The sequence below is a fragment of the Cebus imitator genome, unplaced genomic scaffold (assembly GCF_001604975.1).
Source record: "Cebus imitator isolate Cc_AM_T3 unplaced genomic scaffold, Cebus_imitator-1.0 Scaffold79, whole genome shotgun sequence".
NCBI classification, from domain to species: Eukaryota; Metazoa; Chordata; class Mammalia; order Primates; family Cebidae; genus Cebus; species Cebus imitator.
Window position 1 is genome coordinate 5,926,182 of NW_016107394.1, and position 25,330 is coordinate 5,951,511.

At 56.8% G+C, this 25,330-nt stretch overlaps 1 protein-coding gene across 1 annotated transcript; it reads right to left on the reverse strand.

Annotated features, from left to right (window-relative positions):
• Positions 1-2,955: 2,955 nt before the first annotated feature.
• WNT11 (Wnt family member 11) lies at positions 2,956-25,050 on the reverse strand. Its single transcript, XM_017533026.2, has 5 exons — positions 22,721-25,050; positions 13,207-13,442; positions 10,995-11,272; positions 8,061-8,353; positions 2,956-3,797 (listed from the first exon to the last, which is right to left on the reverse strand). Exons 1-5 carry the CDS (start codon positions 22,801-22,803, stop codon positions 3,623-3,625), a joined length of 1,065 nt encoding a protein of 354 aa, XP_017388515.1. The 5' UTR covers positions 22,804-25,050; the 3' UTR covers positions 2,956-3,622.
• Positions 25,051-25,330: the final 280 nt, after the last annotated feature.

Consider the following 25,330-nt stretch of genomic DNA (forward strand, 5'->3'; position numbering starts at 1 on the left):
CCTGGGTACCAAGATTTGACAGTTCTAAATCTCTGAATACGATGAGATCCTGAGCTACCAGAGCTCTGTGGTCCTGGGAGCCTCCAGGCCCCTGTGATGCACCTGGCGGAGGCCCGAGCCTCCATCTCCCCAGAGCGGGGCTGAAGCTGGTTGCATTCTCAGAGCCCTGACCTGGGGGCAAGGGGCAGCACCGGGACCAGCTCCCACTGCCCCTTGGTTGTCCAGCTCCTGGCCTGCCAGAAAGATTCAGGGCTTTGTCACAGAGGTGGGGACTGGCCACTGGCCCGTTGAGTCAGAGACCCCCAGAGTCTCCTGTCCTGAGCTTGAGGGCTCCCCTCCCAGCCCTCCTCAGCTCTCCACGGATCTCCTCTGCACCTGCTGGGAGTGCGGACGCATGAGCAGGGACGCACCTGCGCTCAGAGCCTTGCTGTGCTGGGAGCTTTCCTGGGGGCTGGAGCGAGCGCCTTTCCTTACAGAGCCTCAGTTTCCTCCTGCGTCAATGGTAACAATACTTACTTCAGAGGGCTGCTGTGGTGACTTGGGCCAATGTTTTTAGAAAGTCACACAGCAGGTGCACAATAAATGGTAGCACTTAGCTCATGTGGCCACCCTCTCTGAGAGCCATTCTGGGTCCCTGGTCTGGTTTCCCCATTTACTTGTCCTGACAGAGGTCCAAAGAATACTCCCAAACCCAACATTTCAGAGGTATGTTTTATAACCAGACCTGTTGTGCTGCCCCCCAGATCCCAGGGCCCATGGGTGCATAGAGCTGGTCCCAGTTCATGAAAAGCCCACAGACATGTGGGGGAGACGGATGATATGACACAACACAGGCCTCTACAACACCTTGGCTCGGAGAAGAACTAGAGGGAGCACAGAGGCTGTGGGAACCCAGTGGAGGCCCCTGGTCCAGGCTGAGGATAGTTGGGGAGGGCTTCCTGGAGGAGGCAGCCACTTATCTGGCTTTTGCAGAAGAGACCATTGGCTGGCAGCTTGAGAAGGAGGGTGATGGCTGCTTTAAATGTTCAAAGGGTTGTGGGCAGCCCAAAGAGGGGGAGATCCTTTCCACCCAGAGCACTGGGGAAGGTTTTGTGGAGAAGGCTGTGAAGGTTGTGTGAGATTCCAGCAGGGAAAACAGCACTCCCGGCCAGGGAAGATCAACAGATGCCCAGAGGCCAGGCGGGCTGAGCAGCTGGGAGTTGCAGGAAATGCTGTTATAAGAATCGCTTGTGCCTATGGGGATGGGTCTTGTGTTCTAGGCAAGGAACCAGGGATTGGTTTTGTGGACTGAGGGGTTTGCCGAGAGCTGTGAAGCAGGGGAGCCCTGGGCCTGGAGAGTGCACATTCCAGGGACTCCTTCCAGGGAGGCTGGGGGTTTTCACCAGAGAGGCTGGCAGGGGCCCCACCCGGGGAGGCTCCAGCTCCCCCAGCCCATTATCAGCTCTGCGACCACAGGAAGGCCCTTCCCATCTCTGAATTTCCTCATCTGCAAAACACACCAGAAGACTTATCTTGAGGTTCCTTGCAGCCTGTGACTGTGGCTCTGGCCACCCCCGCCCCCCACCCCACCTGGAGAATGGCCACAAAAGCCCTCCTTCTTCCCACTCAGGACTGGTCCAGCCCCAGAGTGGTCATCCATGCCATCCCACCCCTGTGGACATGTCTTCACTTCTCCAAAGCCTGTGCAAGGCCCCGCTCTGCCGCAGCCCCTCCGGCTGGAGTCTCAGTCCTCAGCTGGCTCCAGGGAGGGAAGGCACTGGTGCTGACTCTGGGTCTCTCCCATGCATGCAGAGATCCAGATGACATCCTCTTACACCCTTTGCCTTGTGTGGTCACCCCCCAAGCCACAGCAAGATCCGGGTAATGAACCACTGCTTCTGTTTTGGCTCCATCTGCCCTGGCCAGGCACTGGGGATACCCCACTTGCTCATCTGTTGGTTACTGGTGCTGCCCACATGCGGGAAGTGACGCTGAAGCTCAGGGGACAGTGAGGTGCCTACGGTGATCCTGTGCACCCTGCCTTCACTTGGCAATAGCCAGGACCGCCAACCTCCCTCCTGTCTCCCTGGCCATTCCGTCTGTCTCCTGCGTCTCCTCTAAGCTTCATCTCCCCAATCTCCAAGGCAGGAGTGCCCCAGGCCCAGGCTTTGGTCTTCTTTACTCACCCACCGTCTTAGTGATGATGCCCAAATATGGATCTCCAGCCATGGCCACTCCCCAGAACTCCAGACCCAAATATCTGCCCATCCACTCAGTATTTCCACTAGGAGCATAAACAGGCCCAAATCTGAACCCCAGGTCTCTCTTCATGTCAGCATTCAGCCCCTCCAGCCTTCCACGTGCTCCAGCCAAACCCCCAGCAGTCATTCTTGGGCCTCCTTCCCCTCACACCCCATATGCAAAAAGAGAACAAATCCTGTTGGCCCCACCTTCAAAACAGAACCAGAATCCAAACACTTCTCATCACATCTGCTGCCGCCAGCCTCCAGGCACGAAGCCTTTCCCAACCTCCAGCCTTCCTCCCCACCTCCCCCATTTTGCAAATGGGGAAACTGAGGCTGGCAGAGAGCCCTGCCCAGGGTCATGCAGAAAACCCACCAGGGCTAGCTAGAGCCTGGATCTGCAATACCTCCCCAAAGTCTGCGTCCCAGCTCCCCAGAGAGGGTTCTCCCTTGAAGTCAGCTTAGCAGGCAGGCCTGACAACATGGCCAGGCTCTGAGCTGCGCCTGCATGTGTGTCCCTGAGGAACAAAGACGCTGCCAGCTGGGTTTATGTTTCAAGGCGTCTGTCCTCGCCCTTGACCAAGAGATCTTACAGGGAGATCGGGGCCAGGGCCTGGTGTGGGGGAAGTGCGGGGGGAGAAAGTACATCAATCGGAAGCCGCCTTGCCTGGAAACCGGAGAGTTCCCCCACCAGCCCCAGGGTCTGCCCAGTTCACTTGAGGAGGCCGGGAACTGCAGGGGCAGGCTGGGGCTCGCTCAGCATTTATTTCGTACAGCTGCTTAGAAAGCTTATTTTAAAATAGAGATCATTATATATATATATATTTATATATATAAAATATATAAAGAGGAATCAAGAAGAGCCACCCCAAAGAAAAAGCTATGTTTTATAAATATTTCTGTAGCTTCCACATCCCAAAGGAAGAAAAATCAGAAAACCAAAGAAAACATTTACAGCCCAAGCTAGTGGTTCCATGTGGCAGGCCCAACAGGATCAGACCCCAGGGTGGGCCAGGGGGCCCCGCAGAACATTCTGAAGAAGGCGGGCAGACCCCTTCCCAGAGGCTGGTCTCTGTGGCCCTGAAAGGTCAAGTCCGTATCAGTCTCACCAAATCCCATGCCCCGCTCCTTAGACCAGCCTGTGGGCACTCCAGGGCCTCAGGCTGCCAAGTTATTTTTAATCTTGTTGGTTTCCTTTGATGTCCCGGCCCTCATTCCAGGGTGGCCAGGCCCTCTGTTCCTGGTGGCTTCCAAGTGAAGGCAAAGCACAAGCCTCCTCCCATGCCTGGCATCTGGAATTCACAAGCAGAGATCCAGGGGGCGTCTCCAGGCCCCTGGCCCCAGCTGCTGTGGGTCCTTGAGCAGAATCCTCACTCCGGCGTGGGGCGGAGGGCAGGGCCTCACTTGCATACATAGCGCTCCACGGTGCGCTCACACCTGCGGCAGGTGACGTAGCAGCACCAGTGGTACTTACAGTGGCACCGCTCGACCACGCGGTCCGTGTAGGGGTTGTAGCCACGCCCGCAACACATAAGGTCGCAGCTGTCACTGCCATTGGATGTCTTGTTGCACTGCCTGTTGTGGGGGTGGGAAGGAGGTCAGTGCATGCCTTGGTCACCACCTCCCCACACTCCATGACCCCCAGCCAGGCAGCCGACAGCCTCTCCCATGGCCACCGACTCAGCCCTTCTTGTAAGTCGTCTTGAACTTTCGGGAATTTTAAATAATCCTCTTACCTAAAGGTACTTCTAACTTTTCCCTATATTTCTAATAAGAGGTTACCAAAATGATGGGGTTGTTTTGTTTTCTTTTTTTTTTTGAGACGGGGTCTCACTGTCTTGCCCAGGTTGGAGTGCAGTGGTTGTGATTATGGCTCCCTGCAGCCTTGACCCCACCCCCCATCTCAAGTGCTCCTCCCACTTGGCCTCCTGAATAGCTGGGACTACAAGCATGCGCCACCATGCCTGGCTAATTTTTTATTTTTGTAGCAATGGAGTCCCATTATGTTGCTCAGGCTGGTCTTGAACTCCTAGGCTCAAGCAATCTCCCATCTCAGCCTTCCAAAGTACTGGGATTACAGGCATGAGCCACTGTGCCCAACCTTGTTTTGTCTTCTTAGAGGTATCTTTTTTGTTTCTTCTACTTCTAAATACCGGAAGGAGCCTCTAACCAATCTAATAATCCTATCTTTATGTGTAATCTTTTTTTTGAGACAGTCTCGCTCTGTGGCCCAGGCTGGAGTACAGTGGTACAATTTCGGCTCACTGCAACCTCTGCCTCCTGGGTTCAAGCAATTCTCCTGCCTCAGGCTCCCGAGTAGCTGGGATTACAGGCATGCGCCACCATGCCTGGTCATACTTAATCTTTTATTAAATATTATGACAGATATAAAGATCACTTGATTTTTAGAATCCTAGGATAAATTCTGAAATACTCGAACCCCCAGTGGGCATCAGGCATGCTGCTCGTGGAGGAAGGGGTCTGTCAGCCACGTGCCTCCTGTGGGCCAGACCCTCCCCCCAGTGTTTTATCTTAGTGGGGGCCCACAGGGCCCTTGGGCTAGTGAATTTATGTCCATTATGCAGATGAAAACAGGCTCAGCAAAGGGCAGAGGCTTAAACTCGGATAAAACTAAGGCCCTGGCTTTCTCTCCCTACCCTAAAGGGCAGGGTGTGGAAGCCAGCAGGGGCTGCATTTCTTCCCAAATGTGGTATGAAAAGACATTGAAGTTCCCTATAAAATGCAAGCATCCTTCTGTTGCTCTCAGTTCTTCTGTCTAGTGACAAATCATCTGTTCAGACTAGTGGTTCCTCTCACTGGGCTGAGGCTAGACAGGGAGTGTTTTCAGTTGGGGACAGAGCAGCAGGGGTCTGGGGTACTGACAGGGACAAAGGGTCCCCACAGGTGGATGGAGGAATCCAAGATGGGCAAGTCCTAGAGATGACGGAAGGCAATCCTCATATTTACTGATGAGGAAACAGACACAGAAGGGGGAGGGGCCTTGCCTGGGGGTGAGTACAAGGCCTTTGAAAGTTCAGGAGGGCTTCCTGGAAGAGGAAAGGCCATCTAGGCCATTCATGAAGGATGAGCAGGACTCCATCATGCAGAGGAGGGAAGGAGTGCTGGGGTAGAGGAAACAGCCTGGGCAAAGGCAGAAGAACAGGCCTGCCCTCAAAACAGGGAGAGCAGATGGAAGAGGAGGGCTGGTGGCCCAGAGGAGGCTTAGTAGTGCTGAGGGACAGGCCAGGTCTGAGCTGGAAGGGGCGATGGGCAGAAGGAGGGGAGCGCCTGGGGAGAGACAGCCAGTGATCAGCAAGTGGGGGCTGTCAGCAGTTTCCAGAAGAACACATGCCCCAGAGCCAGAGAGACATGGGTTCAAACCTCAGCTCTGCCACTTACTGGCTATGTGACTTAAGGCAGGTCACTGAACCTTTTTGGGCTTTGTTTAGCCACATGGCATTAATGAGTCCCCCCTCAGCCTTATCCTGAAAGCTGTGGCTGAGCACTATATCCTGAGAGGCAGGAAAGAGACAGAGTTCTTTTTCTAATTTCTGGATCCCTGACATGCACTGTCTGACCTGGCCTCCGATGGCAGAGCCAGACAAGGCCCAGGTGCCTGGGACCAGGACTGGGGTCAGTGGGGCCACGGACCCAGAGGAGGGCCATTGGAATACCTGGCTCCCAGGGCACAGGGTGGCTCAGACCGTTGAGGGGGGCGAGTTTCAGGGGTGCAGGTCTCTGGAAGAAATACTACAAGAGGGCTGGGGTTTGGAATATTGACTGTAGATTAGGCCTCGGTTTCCCCAGGTTAGATTTGAGGATACTGCAAGGTGTCTTCCCCAGCTAGGGAGCCAGCCTCTAGAGATACCACCCGTGCACACGCTTTGCACAGTTCACAAAGCTCACTTACATTCAACCTCCAACCCAATCAATCTCACATTTCTCCTCCTCTAGGAAGCCTTCCTTGATGTCCAGGCTGGGTCAGGGACCCTCTGGGCTCCCCTCACTCTGGGCTTTCTTGTCACGACCTGAGCCCTTGGGGATCCCCCACCAGCACCTGCCAGAGCCACAGCTGACCTGCAGTCTCAAGTAACTGGTGCAAAAAATGTTTGTGGTTGTAAACTGCTGAGAAATTAGGGGTGTTTGTTACTGCAGCAAAAGCCAACTAACACAGATGCCTGCAAGGGCCCCCCCAGGGAAGTACTGGCAGCCACAAGCCGGAAAACTGTGGGGGCTGCAAAGGAAGCCAGGAGGGTGGGTGGTGCTGTGGGGCTTCTTCATCAGGAGTGAGGGGGCGCTGGGAGAGTGGAGCCTGGCAGCCTGAGGGCACATGGGGAGGGGAGACTGCCAGGATGGGAGGGGGAGGGGAGATGCTAGGTAAGTGTGCTTGGAGATCACTGCCAACCCTGTGAGTGGTGGAGTGCCCTCCCCACCCCACAGGACACAGGCCTGAGCCTCAACTCAGTGAAGGATGTGCTCGAGTCCCCCCACTGGGAAGCTGTGCCCTCGCTGACACACACAGAGCACACAGATCCAGGAAGACCCTTTCTTCGCTCTTGGGTCCTCCGTGGGCCTCCTGTAGCCCTCCGTGTTCTAGAATCCTCCTCTAACTCCCCGGTCCCCATGTCCGTCAGCCCAGCCTCTGGCTCCTTCCTGTCTCCCTGGCCTGACCTGGTTCCATCTTCCCTCTGCCGATCCCTGCAATCTGGCCTCCAGATGGGAGCCTGGGCCTCCTCACAGAGCCTGCTGCCCTGGCCTGTGGGGATGCAGCCCCCCAGCCCACCCCTCCCTCTCCTGGAGACAGGAACGTGGGCCGTGGAGGAAGTCGATGCTGGCTGTGCACCAACAATGTGCCAGACACGTTCCCAGACACCCACTCTCTGGTGCAATATTCTTTTAACCCCGAGAACACGAGTTTTGTGGAATGCTATTAGGGGCTCCTTAATAAAAGAGTTCCATGGCCAAACACCTCTGGGAAGTACTGGCTTAAACAGATCCTTCACTGCAGATTCCTCGGAGCTTTTCGTATGTTCTAGTGCCTTGTGAAGCGCCAAAGAGAATTTCCCAAATGCATGTGACGCCAGAGCTCTTTCTCTCATAGGAGATCGGGACCAGCTTTCGCCAGCCCCGTCTTCTGGAAAGGCTGCTTGTGCGGTCCTCACCAGCCCCACCCAGTACACAGTAGGTCTGCAGTCACCCCTGGCTCCTTCACTCTCCTTTCCTGAGCTGGCTGCAGCAGCTGTGACTGGGCCTGTGGTAGGGTTCCAGGATAGGGGTCCCCAGGAGGAGATGGGAGGAGCGGTAGGCCAGGGGCAGGGTTCACAGGGGTGGGGACACAGGAGCAGTATCGCTGCATGGAATGCAGGCAGACCTCACTCTCCCTCACTCAGTGGAGGCTGTCTCCACCTCCCCTGGCACCTCAGTCCCTTTTCTGTGCACCAAGCAGGCTGTATGGCCTTTACCCCTCATCTGTTCATCTGACAAACATTTTCTGAGCACCTATCTTATATTGGGCAGCCTCATTCCTGTCCTGTCTCCCAATAGTGGCATTGTCTCTTCCCATCTGTCTCCCCAGCTGGGGAAGGTGGAGCAGGGGCCTCCCATCAGCCTCCATTCCCTGGGCCCCTGCCAGGCAAAGTGCAGAATGCTCCTGGCAGCTCTGCAGGGGACCCTAGGACCCTGGCATCTCCAATCAGCATTCCTGGGGCCAACTCCCTTGACTGAGCAGGGAGTTGCTCAAATGCCAACTGAGTCCCTGCTGTGTGTGTGGCCCTGAGCTGGGGAACAGTGTGTGCAACCTGGGTGACCCTTTCCCGCCAGGGTGGCGGCCGGCCTCACCTGTCTTGTGTCCCATGGGAGCCCACCTTCTCATTCTTCATGCAGAAGTCGGGTGAGCTCTGCAGATAGACGAGTTCCGAGTCCTTCACGGGCCGGATATCCAGGTCCTTGGGCACCAGGTGCTTGCGGGTGCCCATGGGACGGTGCACTACCTTGGTGGCCGACAAGTATCGGGTCTTGAGATCGGCAGCCACATCCTGCAGCTCCTGCAGCCCCTTCCAGCAGGTGCGGATGGAGCAGGAGCCAGACACCCCATGGCACTTACACTTCATTTCCAGAGAGGCGCGCAGAGCCTGCGGACAGGGGTAGGCGTCGGCTGGGCATCCGGAGTCCCCTCCCTGGCCTGTCCTGGGACCCCCATCCCACCCACCCGTGGCTGGGTGCTCTCGGGAAGACACTGCCTGCTGGAGCCACAAGTGATAGAGCTTTTTGCTGTGCAGCTTGGAGGTGGTATGGGTCTTCCTGCAACCTGGGGGGCAGCTGAGGGGCAGCAATAAAGGCATTTGCAGGGATAGGGATGCAGTTATTGAGCACCTACTATATACCAAGCACTCTAACACATAATAGAGGTTGATCATCACAACAGCCCTTCAGGGGAGGTATCCTTATTCCCCCCATATTAAAAAGAAGAAACAGCTCAGAGAGGCTGCCCAAGGTTGCAGATAGGAAATCATGGAGCTGGGATTTGAACCCAGATCTGAGGGTGATTCCAAAAGTGGTGGCTTTTAATTGTTCCATGCTTTTTCTCTCACTAACTGCTTGCTGGAAAAAAGAAAGAAAAGAAGAGAAGGAAGGAAGGGAGGAAGGTAGGAAGGGGAGAAGAGGCAGGGGTAAGTGCAGGAGGCACCTCCCCACCGCCTGGCTGGCTGTCCCCCCACTGCCAGTGCTCCTGCCAGGCGACCCTCAGCAAGCCACATCACCACTCAGAGCCTCTGTCTTCTTTCGTGCAAAGCGAGCACATAATTCCTGCCTTGCAGAGAGCTGTAAGGATGAAATGAGATGACACACACAAAAGGGTTTTGTGAACCACAAAAGTTAAATCAATACTGGTTTTGAAAAATCCATTTAAGTAATAACTATGGTGGAGCCCGTTGGGCTCAAAGTCTTGGGGAGATTTTTGCCCTGGCTCCCAAAAGGACTCTGGCCCACCAGCTTTCCTGGGCCTCAGCTTCCCCATTTATACCTGAGGGGCAGAAGTTAGATGCCTTCTAAGGGCCTTCCAGTTCTGCCTTTTAAACCCTTCTTTCAAAACAAGACTCGGATCCCCCTGCCCCAGCCTGCCCTCCTGTCTGTCCTGTACAGAGGCCGGCAAGAGTCATGGGAAACTGGGCCCATCCCCTGCATCAGAGAGATGGGGAAACTGAGGCACAGAGTGGTCGGGCCTTGCCCCAAGACAAATGAGTTAGTGGGGGAACTGACCAAGGTCCCAGGGCTCCTTCCTCTCGCCAGTGCCAGGAAGTGAGGACCCAGGGAGTGTGTATGGGCATCAAATCTGAAATTTGTGAGAAAAGTCTGTGGAGGTCACAGGAATGAAGTCAACAGGACTGCAGGGCACCGCGGCACTGGCGAGCCATCGAGGGAAGGTGAACTAGGTTCTACTGCTCAGCATAAGTTGGGAGAAGCGCCTGGTGCTTCCCGAGGTACTAAACCCGTGTTGGCGATCTCATTTAATCCTCATGAAGCCCTGCAGCTTGTGGGGATACTGGTCCCTTTTGCAGATGGCCTCAGGGACAGGCCTGATTTGCCCCGAGGCTGAGGACACTCTTTGGGCTGCATGGCAGGGAGGCGAGGGCTGTGCCCCTGGCAGCAGGTGGTGCCCAGCTGGCCTGGCCATGGTGATGGGTGTGCAGGCTGCTGGGAAGGGCTCCCACTGGGTTTCATGAGCAGGGGTGGGGGACAGGTTGGCAGGGCCAGGAGGCAGGAGTCCTGAGTTCCTGGCCAGGCTCTGCTATAGACCCACAGTATGATTTGGCCTCAGTTTCCCTAACTGTCCCAAGGATGACCTGGACATCCAAGAATCCTCACACAAGGGAGACCCTTGAGAGCAGGTGAGACCACAGAAGCCCTGGACATGGGAGTGGCACAGGCCTGGGCTCTATAGCGCGGTGGGGCTGACCCGCTGAAGTGCTTTCGGTGTCACTCAGCGCCTCTGTAAAATGGGGCTGAAGGGTGCAGAGAGGAGCTGATGAGATGCCGACTGCACACGAAGCTCTGGCGGAGTGGCCGTCCTGCCATTCACAGGCCTTTCCCCATCTGTAGAAAGGGGACAACAGGGCCTGCCCGAGTTGTTCTGTGACCACAGGACAGAAACATGTGGAGCACCAAGCACTTGTCTGCAACATGGATTGGTAGAAAATTCATTCACTTACGGGTCCACCCACCCCAGCCTTTTGGGCAGTGAGGTGATGAATGAATGAAAACCTGATAATAATGAATACTGGAGAGAAACTGTTCTGGAGGCTGTGGTGGGTATGGGTGGGAGTCCCTGTTCAATCCAAGCAGATGACCCCTTAGGACATGCTTCTGTCGACCACAGCCCTCTCCACGCACTGGAGGGAGGGACAGCAGCAGGTCACCCCCACCATTTTATAGATGGGAACAGCTGAGGCTAGAGAGGCAGTGATTTGCCCAATGTTCTTAAGAGAGTTTAGTGCCAGAGCCAAGGCCAGGACTCAGAGCTCCTGACTCCTAGTTCAGTGCTCCTTCTGCTTGGACAACCCAAACCCCAGTGGATGCCCTGGAGGAGGAAAGCAAGGCAAGCCCCAAGCAGCTGGTGAGGGAAGGGCTGAGGACCAGGACAGTGCGAGGCACATCAGGTATGGGCCAGTCAGGGCCCGTCCCCCCGCACCCCCGCCATCGGGGCACACTGGGTGGCCCTTTTCCGGCCAATGGCGCAAGCACAACTATCTGGGGGTGGGTGGGGTGGGTGGTTACCTGTCTCCCCACTTCACTGTTGTGTAGACGCATCAGTTTATTGGCTTGGGATCCTGTTTTTTTCACCTTCATAGGAGCATCGGAAAACTTGGCCCCCATGAGGAGCCCGTAGCTGAGGTTGTCCGCACATCCTCCCCAGCGGTTCCCGGGCCCGGGTGGCTCACCTGGGACAGGGCCGCAGGAGCAGCCAGGCAGGTCGCCGGAGGTGCAGGCCCGGGCGATGGTGTGGCTGATGGCGGCGGCCGACAGCGCATACACGAAGGCCGACTCCCGGGTCCCTGGGGGTGGGAGGGGAAGGTCAGCCGGCACCCATCAAGGGCTAGGACCCCGCCCAGGTTGGAGGTCCTTCTCCTTTGCCCACATCCTGCTGTAACCCGGGTGGTACTGGCAGGGGTCAGCACTATGGCCATTGGGCTGTCACCTCTGCTTCCCCAGTTCCCTCTGAATATACCAGCTGACAGCCACACTCAGCACCCTACACCCACAGGCACACTCTCGCCCAGTCCTCCTACTCACACACAGTTCTGGGCTTCCACCCCCTCGCCCTGCACTGGCGTTAGGGGATGCTTTACAGAAGTGAAGCCCAGGCTCTCAGCTCCTGATGCGCAGGCGAATGCATGAAGGGCCTGCTGTGAGTGGACCTGTGTTCCCCACGAAGGATGTGTTCAAGTCCAAACTCCTGTGCCCGTGAGCATAACCTTATGATGAAGTGGGGTCTTTGCAGCTATAATGGGCTGAGATGGGGTCATACTGGATCAGGGTGGGCCCTAGGCCAGTGGCTGGTGTCCTTATAAGAAAAGGGAATTTCGGATACACAGACACACAGAGAGGGAGCTTGCTCTGTGATGACAGAGGCACAGACTGCAGTGACGCAGCTGCAAGATAACACCAAGGATGACCGGCTGCCACCAGGAGCCAGGGACAGGCCAGGAAGGATCCTCCCTAGCACCTTCAGGGGAGCACAGCCCTGCGGACACCTTGGTGTCAGACTTCCAGCCTCCAGAACTGCGAAACAATACACATCTGTTGTTTGCAGGCAGCCAGTTGTGGCCCATTGGACAGCAGCCCTAGGAAACGAATCTGGCACTCAGGAGCCTCCGCTGCGGCGTCCTGGCCATGGGTCTGAGCCCTGGCTCCGTTTCTTAACTAGCAAGCCACTGCCCCTTCTCCAGCCTCAGTTTTCTTAACTGCAGAATACGGGTGATAACACCTACCTCACAGGCTGGCTATAGAGTTCAAATAATTCAGGAAGGAAGGTTTGTCAAACATTAGCTGCTACTATTTAGGACCCACAAGAAAAGTTATTACAGTGCAGGGGAGAGATGACACCTACTGGGGTGCTTCTGCCTGTCGGAAGCCTCCCTATTATATATAAGTCCTCCCAGACCCCCCATAGAAGCCACCTCCTCCAGGAAGTCTTCGAGATGTTCTGTCCCTACACCACTCTGTGCGTGGTGCAACAGTTTCAGCAGGCTGCTTCAGTGTTACCTGTGGCACACCTGTCTGCCCTGAAGGTTTTCTATATAGCATTCTTGTTTCTTTTTTTGTTTGTTTGTTTGAGACAGTCTCAATCTGTCGTCCAGGCTGGAGTGCAGTCTTGCGATCTCAGCTCACTACAACCTCTGCCTCCCGGGTTCAAGAGATTCTCCTGCCTCAGCCTCCTGAGTAGCTGGGACTACAGGTGTGCACCACCATGCCCAGCTAATTTTTTGTATTTTTAGTAGAGATGGGGCTTCTCCATGTCGGCCAGGATGGTCTCGAACTCCTGACCTCGTGATCCACCCACCTCAGCCTCCCAAAGTGCTGGGATTACAGGTGTGAGCCACCGTCCAGCAGCATTCTTGTTTCTAGACTCCTCTCCCAGGAGCCTCCCTGACATGTGGCCTCACATATGGCAGGCCACAGCCTTGTGTCACTCCTTCATTCATGCATGGGGGCACACAGGTATGTGTGCTGTCCTTCAGGCTCCCCTGCGCTGATAGTTCCAGGCATCTGTGTTTACTCGATGGTGAATGCTTGCCCACCCATACCTATGATTAATTCATCCACCCATATGCCCATCCATCCATGCCTGTATCCACCCATCATCCATCCATGAATCCATCATCCACCCACCCATGAACCCATCCCTCCATCTAAACACACACAGATCGATGCCTGAATTCCTTCGCCCACACCCACACATGTGTTCAGCAGCCTCACTAGCTCCTACCTCTCTCCAGGTCAAGCAAATAGTTGGGGGCGAGCTCGATGGAGGAGCAGTTCCAGCGCATGTCGGCGAAGGCCCGGCGGCAGGCCTTCATGACCTCGCGGGCAGCGTGCACCACCGTGTGCATGAGCTCCAGGTTGCTGCGGCACAGCTGCACCTGCGCAGACACCAGGCCCTCCAGCTGCTTGCAGTGTTGTGTCTGGTTCAGTGCCAGGGCCGCTGGTGTCTTGGACAGTGCCCTGCACATAGTGGAAAGGCCGTGACCGATGGAAGGAGAGACAGTGTTGTCAGGGGCCACACGGCCTCCACCCGCCCCAGTGGCTCTAGCCTTTCCACCTTGCTCCTTCCAAGAAAGGCTCCCAAAGTGCCGGCTGGCAGAGCAGTGGATCCCCCTCCCACCCCTGTGTGACCTTGGGCACGTTACTGTCCCTCTCTGGGTCTCAGGCCCTATTCATAACATTAGATCACAACCCCCAGCCTACCTAAGTTTTATGGTAATTATACTAATGAAACAGCTGTACAGTTCACAACGCTCATATCCACTGCCTGATTTAGTTCTCACACAGCTGTGAATTATTAGTCTTTATGCAACATTCATTCAACACTGAGCAGCTATGTTCCAGAAACCATGAAATGCTAGATTCTTATAATCACAATAATTGTCCATACTATTAACTGAAGCCTTACTAGATGAGCAACATGAGTTAGGAGTTTTCCATCACTGCTTCATTTGATTACTAAGCCCATTTATTATGTTGTAAAGTCCCATATCCATGCAAGGAATTGCTAATAAAGGATTAAAGAGCCGCTCAGTTTTGTGATGACCTGGAACTTGGAAAATTTAGTGTCTAATCCACACGTGGCCATTAACTTGTTGTGTGACCTTACACAATTCATTGTCCCTCTTGGGCCTCAGTGTTTGTACTTGTCAACTGTATTTCCTAGAATGGGTTCCAGTGAGACACTCTGACAAAAGGGATCCATTTGGGGAACACGATGTACTGTGTCCCCGCTTGGAGAGTCGGGATGCACATTTATATTTTAAAGGTCCTCAGAAGTCCTGCAGCAAAGCAATAGACTTGGTTTTGTTTAGCTTGGGGAGTCTGTTGAGCGTACTAAGCACAGAGCCCTTTGCTTAGGGCTGCTGACCTCATCCATGCTTTGGGAAATGTTAGCCTAGTGGGTCTCTGTGAACCCTGGTGATGTTAGGGAACCCGAGAGCCTCCCAGATCCCAGCTCTGCACACCTGGATTCCAAGACTCTAGGACCAGGACCCTCCTGGATCTGCTATTCTCCCAGGCCTTCTCTGAGGGGCAGGCTGCATCAGTGGCACTTCATCTAAGTGCAGGCTAGAAGGACCCCACAGCCCTAGAGGACTCCACATGGATTCACTCCCAGTGCCCCCACCCACAGCAGGGGCCATCTGGAACCCAGAGCCAGCTGGCCTTCAGCAACCCAGCAGAGACCCAGGAGGGACAAAGCCAAGAGGGGTCAATCTACAGCACTCAGAAGTTCTGAGTGCCCTGCCTGCTGTGGCCCCAGCGGTCCTCACCCAGGGTCAGGGCTGAAACCTGGCAAGTTGGAGATCCCAGAACCCCTGGGCTGAGTTCTGAGGGAGGCAGCCCATTGCCAAGGGCACTGCACAGGTTCGGGTAGACTCCAGGCTGTATCGCTCCCCTTGCAACCTTGAGCAAGTCACTTAACCTCTCATTTCCCACCCACCTCCCAGTATTAACTGAGGGCTTAAATCAGACAATGTGCATCACATGCTCTGGCCCAGGGCTGATGTTCTGTGCTCAGAGATGGAAGCTACTATAATTACCACCTTGGTGGTCTTTTCCTACCTGGAACTGCCTAGTCAAGGCCAAAGGCTGTCACCTAACATTCAGGGCCCCTCAAAGCCTGGCCTCTCAGCTCTCTCCAGGCTCCAGTTCTCATCCTGACATCCAGCTGCAACAGGTTCCTGACTTCTCTGAAAGGAACTGTCCTGCCACCATGCCTTTCCCCAGGCTTTTCCTGATGCCAGGAAAGCCTTTCCTCCTGCTTCTGCACATGAATGAATAAATGAACTTGATCTACTTGTGGAAGAAACATTTACTAAGCACCAACTCTTCCCAGTCTCATTTGGTAATGAACATGACATAGATCCTCAATTCAAGGAGTGCCTAGTCTAATGGCTGGATAAAGCTATCAACAGTTATAAATCAATGACCCAGCTGTTCTAGCTCCTGGTCTGGCCCCAAGAAGAGCAGCACAAGTTTTGGACACCAGCTGTGTGACCTAGGTAAGTTGCCCAAACTCTCTGGGCCTCATGATCCTCATCTGTTATAAAGAAATGATAAGGCCAGTTGAGATGGCTCACACCTATAATTCCAGCACTTTGGGAGGCCAAGGGGGCAGATCATCTGAGGTCAGGAGTTTGACACCAGCCTGGTTAACGTGGTGAAACCTTGTCTCTACTAAAAAAATACAAAAATTAGCTGGGTGTGGTGGCACATGCCTGTAATCCCAGCTGCGTAGGAGGCCGAGACAGGAGAATTGCTTTAAACCAGGGAGTCAGAGGTTGCAGTGAGCTGAGATGGCGCTACTGCATTCCAGTCTGAGTGACAGAGTGAGACTCCGTCTCAATAAAATAAAATAGAATAGAAATAATTACTACTTCAAAAGGCTATAAGGCTGGGGGTTGTTGCTTATGTCCATGATCCCAGCTACTCTGGAGGCCAAAGTAGGAGGATCCTTTCAGGCCAGGAGTTCAAGACCACCCTGGGCAACATAGTGAGAGCCCCCGTCTCTACGAAAAAATTTAAAAATTAGCTGGGTTCTGTGGTATACGCCTGTAGTCCCAGCTACTTGGGAGGATCACTTGAGCCCAGGGGTTTGAGGTTACAGAGAACTAAGATTACACCACTGCACTCCAGCCTGGGTGACACAGTGAAACCTGTCAACTGGAAAAAAAAAAAAAAAAGAAAAAAGGCTATGGTGAGACTCAAATTAAATAACGGAATGTATGCAAAGTGTTTAAAATATTCCTAGATGAAGCAAAGTTCCCCCGCTTTTTGCCTAGCAAGTGTTGGACCAGAGGGAGTGAGAAGACCTGAGTTCTCACTCAAGCTCTGTCCTCTATGAGCTGTGCAAACTTGGGCAAACTGTTGTCCCTCTCTGGGCATCAACTACAACGTGGGGAGCTCTCGGAGTCTTGCCAAGGCTGAATGATATGTGCTACAATAAGTACTCAATAGGCTTCTTCACTTCTTCCTGTCTCTCACGCTCTGCCATGCCCCACCCACCCTATCACCCCAAAGATAGAAACCTTCCTAGAGACCCAGAAAGCAGGGCCTGGTGTTTGTGGTTAGCGTGGCAAGACTCACCCTGTGTAAGATCAACTGTGGTGTCCAGGGCAGTCTCCCCTCCCTGCTACCCCCTAAACTATGAGCCGGGATGTGTTTGGTGTGTAGATGCCAGCATCCGGCACGGGGTGGGCCACACAGCAGCCCTCAGATGCGGTTTCTTGACCTAACTGGAACTGCTCTGGCCTACCCTCGCCTCGCCCTCTTGGGGAACCTGTGGCTGAACCCTGCTGTACTTCCTGGGTGGGCTCCAACCACTCAAAGGCAAATGTCATCACCTCGGTGCACTTCCGGTTGTCACAGCCCCTCCACCTCCACCCAGCAGATGCTGTCCCTGTGTGCAGTGCGGTGGCGGTGGTGGAATTACAGCCCCATGTGGGCACAGCCTTCCCAGCTGGCACAGCCTCTCACGTCACACTGCAGAGGGTGGCCAGGAGGGGCTGATCATCCCTACTTCAGGGGCTGTGCTTGTCCAGCACCCCCCAGCAGGCCCTGCCATCCTTCTTGGTGAGGCTGTCAGTCCCTACGGGCGCTGTGGTCATTTCTCTCTGGGTCCCCACTCTGCTTTGCTCTGGGCAATCCCCACCCAGCCTGTCTGAGCCTGTTCTGCCGCTCACCCTCGCCCAACTCTCCACCCCCTTCCTCTGAGCCAGCTTCCTCCCTTTACAAACATGGGTGACAGCACATCATCGCATGGTCCAGCAGCAGGCGCATGGCACATGTGGGAGTTCAGGCTGCCAAGGCAGCCTCCCGTGTCTTTCCCTGGGCTCCTGCTTAAGCCACAGGGTAGGACAATGGGGGCTGAGCCTCTTCCCAGGGAGCAGGGTGCAGACAGCTTGTGAGTGCTGGGTGCCACAGCTCTCAGGGAAGAGAGCTGGTGCTCCCAGTGCCTGGGTCTCCTTAGCTGGGACCCTGGGGTGAGCCCCAGAGCCATCCTGGGTCTCAGTCTCTCCATCCTCCCTAGAAGGCTAAGGGAGAAGGTGCTGTCAGAGCACCTTCCAGACAAGGCTCAGACTCCCCAGGCGGCCAGAGGGTAGATGAGAAGCCAATCCAGAGGCCCGGGTGGGCACAAAGCAGCGTGGAGGCTCAGGGCCCGCCGTGGAGGCTGAGGCTGGTACGGGAGCAGCCAGCCATGCATGCCAGGGAGGCCACCCGCCCACCAGGGCTGCAGGCAGAGATCGGAGGCGGGAGGCAGCAGATTCCACTCCCGAGGAGGGCCACGCGGTCATCTGGTAATTAGTGGTAATGACCGTTTCCAAATAAATCCCCCTTGGGGAGGTAATCAAGGATTAGGACGGGAGGCGGGGGAGTTCTCCTTGTGGACATCTCGCTTGCTTCACTCCAGCAGACCCCTAATTGGAAACATTTCAGTTTATCTGGGGGTGGGGCCTGGGGGAGAGGGTGGAAGAAAGGACAGGAGGGAACGCAGAGTTCACAGGCGAGGCCCAATCTCAGGGCCCTACCGGGGTGGCGAGGCCTCCTCTCATTCAGGAGTTGGGGGCCTTGCTAGGACTGGCTGGGGCAGGGACCTGGGTTCAAGCCTGGCTCAGTGTTTTCAAATGAGAAGGACGACGTGGGTGGCAGCACATGCGACCTTGGGCGAGTCACTGTCCCTTGCTTCACCTCAATTTCCCCATCCATACTGCTCAATGTCCAAGAACAATGCAGGCTCTGACATTGGTAACACAAGCTGTCAAATGACTTCACTGAGGTGTTTTCCTGTTGTGCCAGCAGCCCCAACCTCAGGCTGCTCTAGGGGACCCAGCCCCGGTAAAGCACCTTCCAAGAAGGGCTTCCCTCCTGGACCTGCCCTTCACAGCATCCCTCTCCCTCTAGGCACAGGGGTCAGGTCACAGGATGAATTCTAGGCCAGAGACCTGGCAGCCGGGTTCGGGCTCCTTTAAGTGCCCTGGGCCACAAGGTCCCTCTCTGCAGTTCTGCAGCCCTGCCACCCACGGTGCTGAGTGGCATCGCCAACCTATTTCCGGGTGAGGCTTCAGCAGAGCTGGGCTCAGAGGACCTCAGAAGGCGCCCCCAGCAGCACCACCCAGAATGTAGCCTGGCAGCTGCCCACCCAGGGGGAAAGATGGGGTGAGGTCAACAGGTGGCCGTGGGAGAGACCCTGATGCCCACATCTGTGCTTCTGGGATGAGGAGGATGCTGGTCAGAGCTGTGGGCTGGCTTAGGGTCTCAGTCTTGCCCTAGAATCCCCATGTTTCTGCATCTGTGGACCCTGCTGACCCTGAGGTGGGAGAGAAATGGAGTTGAGGAGACCCTGTTCTCCCAGCCAGACCTTTGTCCCTCCCCCTGCCCATGTCCCTTTGGGCTCTCCTGGGCCCCACCGCATCCTGGTGCCCATGTGGCAGGGAGGATGGAGCAGGAACCGGGGCTCCAGGCCATCCAGGCAAGCCCCGCCTCTCCCCAGGCTTCCGTCTACTCCCCTGGGACAGCCTTGGAGAACCTCTCCCTCTATGACTCCCCAGTTAACTCCTCAATTAGCTCCAGGTCCAGGAACCAGGGTGAGGTCTAGGAACCTCGGAAGTGCCCCTTCCTCGCCAGCCACCCCAGCTTGGGGCTGCAGCTGGCCGTCCAGGAAGAAGAAGCCTCTGGGGTCCCACAGCCTGAGAGTCCTCCTGTTCCCTCCTAGGCTTTGTCCCAGGGCTCCAGAGTGAAGAGGGACCAGTCCAGCCCTTGACCCCACTGTACAGAGAAATGGAGGCTGATGAAGGGCCTGGAGCCTGCAGATCCAGTCCTGCCTGGAAATGACACTGAGTCCCTTCACACCTGACTGCCCAGACCTCAGAGATGGAAGCCTGTCCCCTTGGCCTCATACATGCTGACCCACCTGTGCAGTACACCTTGTGAGGAAGAGCCCAAACAGGCCTTGGTCTGACACTTCTCAAACAAGAAGCCAAAGGGCAGCTGCCACAGCGTCACCAACTCCCACTAGGCAAGTGGGGAAACTGAAGCCCAGAAAGGCAGGGCTTGCCCAGATCTGTACACAGCCAATCAGAGGCAGAGCCAAGCTAGACCCCCAGGCCTCCCACATCCCAAGGTAGGGCTCCTTCTATTCCTATCTTAGAGCTGAGGAAACTGAGGTTCAGAGAAGCTGAAGCGATTGACCTGCAGAACTCAGGCTGGGCCTCCCACTCCCAGTCTGACCCTCCTTCCACCCTATTCTGCAGCCCAATGGCGCTTCTAGAGCTTCCTGGCCCCACCGCCGTGGGAGCGGCAGATGTGGGACTGCCCAGGGAAGGGGGCGGCCTTTATGGGTGTTCCCAGCCACCCTGGGCCTTTCCTCTCACTCACCGCCCCTGCCCCCGTGGTTCACAGGAGGGTGGGACTCTCCTCAAACCCTCCCCTATCCAGGGTAGCCAAGAAGTGGGGACAGCCCAGACCTGGGACCCTGAATACTTGTGGGGCAGGGAGCCTTCCGGTGCTGGGCCTGGGAGGAGGTAAGGAGGGAAGGGTCTCCAGGTTATTTCTGGGCAGGTGCCTCCATGAGCAGCCAGGTTCCGATCCCCTCTCCCCAGCCCCCATCCCACCAGCTCAGCCTGCATCCTAGGCGCCCCCCAGGTGAGCATTCCAGGCCACTCAGCCACACTGGATTTCAGTTCCTGTGCCAAGTGCCCCTTTCATCTCCAGCTCACTCTCCAGAGCTCAGGCCAGCGGAGGCTGCTGGGTGAGTCCCCGGCTTTCCAGGCTCACTGAGCACATCCCCGATCCCAGCTGTGCTGGGGCTCCCTGTGCCCAACAGTCCACAGAGCCAGGTAGTTTAACTCAAGCCCTGCCTCCACTACCTCCGAGCTGTGACACTCTGCTAGGTAGAGTCCCCCATGCCTCTGTTTTCTCTTCTGTGCAATGGGGGTAATGGCAGCACTCACTTCACAGGGTAGTTGGCAGATTTAAATGGGACAATATACATAAAGCACTTAGAACAGTGCCTGGCATGTAGCGAGGCTGTGTGTGTAGACATATATGTACATATACATACATCTATCCACACGGCCTACACACCTGTCTATATATACACATACACACATGTACACACAGATAACTGTTATTCTTAAACTCCACCCCTTCTCCCTCTTCTCCCTCTATCTTCAGCAAGCCTTTAACCTCTCTTATTAGACTATCACCTTCTCGCTGGAGTGCAGTATGGTCTAAATTCAATGATCCAAGCTCTCGGAGCAACCCCTGAGGCAGTTAGGAGTAGGCTCTTGTGGTGCCTAGTTTCTCCAGGTCTCCCCACACGCACTGTTCGGCCTCCAGGCTTTTGCTTGTGCTGTGCCTCCTGCCTGGGACACCTGCTTTGCATTCCATCTCTGACCACCCAAATCCTCTCTGTCCTTCCAATCCTGGCCCAGGCTCCTCCCTTAGGTAGAACTGACCACGCCTTCTCTGGACTGGGGTGCCCCCTCTGCTAGAACACAAGTCATAGTCCACTTTGTATTTCTATGTGTCCATCTCCCCCAAGAAGCTGGGGGCTTCTTTAAGGCACACAATGAGTCGTACCAATTTCTGTGGCAACCTAACTCTGCCATGGGGACAGAGGACATGGTTGTCAGGCTTAGCCAGCCGTCCACCCCACCACATGCCAGCATGGAGACTTGAATGCATCAGGCCCTTCGTGGGGCCTCAGTTTTCCCACTGTGGAGCAGCGATGATGGCAGTGACCCTACAGCACCCTCAGGGGCAGCAAATGCCACCCAAGCCCAGTGCAAGGCCTCTGATGCTCCTGGTGCCCTTCGGCCAATCCTCTCCTTCCCTGGACCTTAGTATCCTTATCTGTAAAATGGTGGCCGTGGAGGAGAGAGCTTGGACTCACAAATCGGAGGTCCCTGCCAGCTGGAACAGTGCTGGGTACCCCACCGCAAAGGGAAGGTGGCTGGTTTCTCACAGAACTCCTCAGGGACAGCTGGGAAGAGCTAGTGCCCAGGGCCAGCAGACCACTGAGATCAGCCTTCTTATAAACAAGAAAGGCAGGAAGACATGGTCCCCACCTTGAATCAGCCATTAATCAATAACTTGGCCCCAGAAGGGGCAGGGCCAGTGACCTCCAGACTGTTTGCTGGCGGCGCAGCCATTATCGCCCTGTCTTCCAACTAATTCGCAAACCGTCTGCAGGGCCCTCCCCAGCCCCCTCAACCTGTCCCCTGCTGTCTTATCTGCAGGCTCCCTGCCCCAGCCCCGAACTCCAGACCCTTGTCCCGTCCTGGACTTGCCCTCTGAGGGAGCCCCTCTGCTCACAGCGCCCTCCTCTCCACTGCTCGCACTAGCGAAGCCGGGCAGCGCTTCAGTCACTAGGGGTACAGCCCGGGGAAAGCTTCCCAACGTCTCAAATCTGCGTCCCCACCAGGTGGGCTTCCTCTAGCCCCCCGGAACCCCGCTCTGGTTTCTCCTCGGGCACTCGGACACTTGTGGAGTTATTTACAGCCTGGGCTTATCTCTCTCAGCTTAGAGGGCAGCCCCTCCAGGAAGGGGCTGGCGTTGACTCCTCTCCTCACCACCCCCGGCCCCCTGAGCAGGCACTCCCTTGTGCTCGGCACCGAGCCTCCCGCTCCCTCCTCCCGCTGCGTGAATAATTTCTATCTAAATGAGTGCCCTGCACTTGTGCGCAGCGGCATCTGACAGCTTCTGGGGTCCTTTCAGGAGACTTTTATCTGATTTGAGTGAGGTGAAGAGTCGCACCCTCCTGCGACAGAGGAGGACACGGAGGCTCCAAGCAGTAGTGACACAGCCCCAAGGTCACCCAGGTGGAGGGGCCAGGAGTGTCTCTGCGGAACTCTCGCTAGGGTCAAGGAGACTGACTGACTAGGAACCCTCCTGGGCTGGGCCCTCTGGATTGCGCCCCCTCATCAGGATGTCTTTTTCCTTCGCCCCTGCGGAGGTGGCAACTCCGCGGCCTTTGCGCCACCGTTAGCTGCACAGGACCGGGAGCTTCCATCGCCGTCCACGCCTGTCTCGCTCCCTCTTCGCAAGCCCCCAGGAGGTAGGGACGACATTTTACAGAGGAGGAAGCGGAGGCTTAGGGATGACTTGCCCACGACCGCCAAGCCAGCTTGGGCTCCCAGGTCTCGGCTCGCTCGCCCCATACAAGGAACCCAGTAACGCCCCCCGCCGCCTCAGCCCCGGGCCTGTGCGCGTGGACGCGGGGTCCCCCTACTCACAGCCACTTGATGCCATAGCACACGCCGGTCTGGAGCGCCAGGGCGAAGAGCAGCGCCTCGCAGATTTGCGGCCGCGCCCTCATCGTCGCGCGGCAGGCGCGCCCGGGGTCACACCCAGGAGGAGCCGCGCCGAAGTCCGCTTGCTCGGCCGCCGCTGGTCCTGCACGCCGCCTGCAGCCGGGGAGTGCAGAGACTGCGGGTTAAGGAGGCGCGCGGGCGGGGGAGGCGTTTTATTCAAATTACAAAGGAGGGGTCGGGGCCCCGGGAGGCCAGGCGCAGCGGGCGTCCCCTCCTGCCCCGCCCTGCCTGGGGATGGGTCCCGCGCCTGGCTCGAATTAGGTGCGGCCGAAGGCGTGTCCGCCAGCGCGGCCCCGGGCCCCGACGCACCCTCCGGCCCCTCCAGCCCGGGCAGCCGGAAGGAGGGACAGGAGGCGGCAGAGCCGGAGACCCCCGGAGAGCGGACCGACACAGCGAGAGGGAGAGGAACGCTCAGAGGACAAAGCTGAGAGCCACGGAGGCAGAGGAGAACCGGACAGACGCAGACCTGAGATGGAAAGGAGAGGAATCCGGAGTCCGGGCGAGGTAGCAGAGTCGGGGCCCCGGAGCCGGGCTTATCCCGACAACATGGATTATTAGTTATTAGGGCCTCGGCAATTCTCCTTCCCAACTGTGCCTCAGTTTACCTCCTCGGTACGCTGGGGCAATTCGGGCACAATTCAGCTTTTATAAAGAACGTTCCCTAACACGATCGCCTCTGCTCCTCCCGGCACCCGGTGAGATAGGCACTATCACTGCCCCATCTCACAGATGAGGAAACTGAGGCGCAGAGGTGGGGTCGTTCAGCTATGGAGCGGCAAGCCGGGTGTCCGGCGAGATCAGGAAATGGGGCTTGCTCCAGACCCCGCTTTCTCGGTGTGGGAAGGGGAGGATGGGAAACGGGATAGTAGAGTTCTTCGTACAGTGAGGATTCCGAGTCTCCAAATCCGTCTTTAGCCGCCCCACTTTGGAGGGTAGGGGTGGGGCGTGCGAGCCGGGACTGGGCGGCCTCGGCGAAGCTGGGAAGCTCGCGGGGCTGGCGCGGTGTTGCCTCTGGCCTCCAGGCGGCGCCCTCGGGCCGCGGAGGAGCAGTTGCCCCGCCCGCCAGCAGCCCGCCGAGCCGCTTTCTCCGCTTTTTTTCTCCTTCCCTTCATTCTCACCTCATTAACTCCCTTCCCAGCTTCTCCCAAATTTACCAACACCTGGCGTTCGCCCGGAGTCAGAAACAGCCCCCAGCTCCTCTCTCCTCGGGAGGAGCAGAGACAAAGAGATTCCTTTCTAAGGGTTTGGGGAGTTGGAAAAGGAGGCGCCCACCGTAGTGGAGGCGCTGGGGCGGAACACGGGCGTTCTCATCTGGCTCTGTGAGCTTGGGCAAGCCCTGAGCCACCCCAGCCTCGGTGTCCCCTTCTATAAGAACGAGGAGCGGGGTTTCACCGTGCGTCCTTCGAGGTCCCCGCCTCCCTGCAGCCTGCGGGACTCAGCGCACCTCTGCTGTTTGCACCGCGACGCCACCTGCGTGGTGCGTTCCTGCGCCTGGGCAGTCAGCGCGCACAGAGGAGAAGCCCCACGGTTTTCCGGAGCCTGCCGGCAAAACCCACAGGAAGACGAGTTAAAGCCTGGATCGCACAGTTCTTTTCCTCCGCACAGCCCCGCAGCTAGCGCCCAGCTCAGGAGCGCCTGCGACAAACGTGCACTCAAGGCTGGGGTTCCTAGCGGGGTTCTAGGTGTAACCGAGCCCCGTCCTCCCACCCACCCTGTACCCAAACCCTTTGTCTAGTCCTGCAAGTTTCCCGCACTTCTCAAAACGAGAAAAATATACGTTGGATATGGAGGGGGGAAATCAAAACTCCAGTCGCCGTCTTCCCCCCTCCTAAAGTGCGCCCCCCTCAAGGCACCCGGCATTCCTGGTTGGGGAGGGGGCAGGGGCTGCACGAGGACGGAGGCGCGCCGACTCACAGCAGGGGATCCATATCCAGCCTAGTCTCCCAGGGAGAGGAGTCGCCTCCTAAGTCGCACAGAGGACTGGGACCCAGGCCTCCAGCCCCTCCCGCCTCTTTCGGAGCAGGCTCGGCTGTCCCAGGACTCTGCCTTCGCCGCCCCAGCTCCTGGCGCAGGGAGGCAGCGCCTGGCCAGAGCCTCTGAGTCCTGACGGACTGTTGCTGTCCCTTGTACGAACGCCCCAGACAGCCGCGCGGGCCGCGGAGTCACCCTCCGCCTGAGACCGCAGGTCAGGGTGCACTCGCCTCCCGAAGCCCCCAGCCCGCCAGAGGGCGCTAAGCCGGGGCTCGAGGTGGGTATCGCGGCTGCCTCCCCAGTCGCGGGCTGGGGGCAAGTGTCCTGGGCCCCCGCATCCTCGTCTGGGGATGGGATGAGGTGTCCAGGTAGTGCCCTCCGGGTCCTGGTTGTTCTATAGGACACTTGCGGTGGGCCGCCGTGACCTGCCCGACCCCTTGCTTGGGGCCTTGCGCATAGCGGGCCCCACCAGGCGCAGAGACTTTGGAGAGCGATCAGTCCCCTCCTTGAAGCTGATCCGAGCTACCCTGCCTGCGCGGGCCCGGGAAGGCGGCCGCCTGG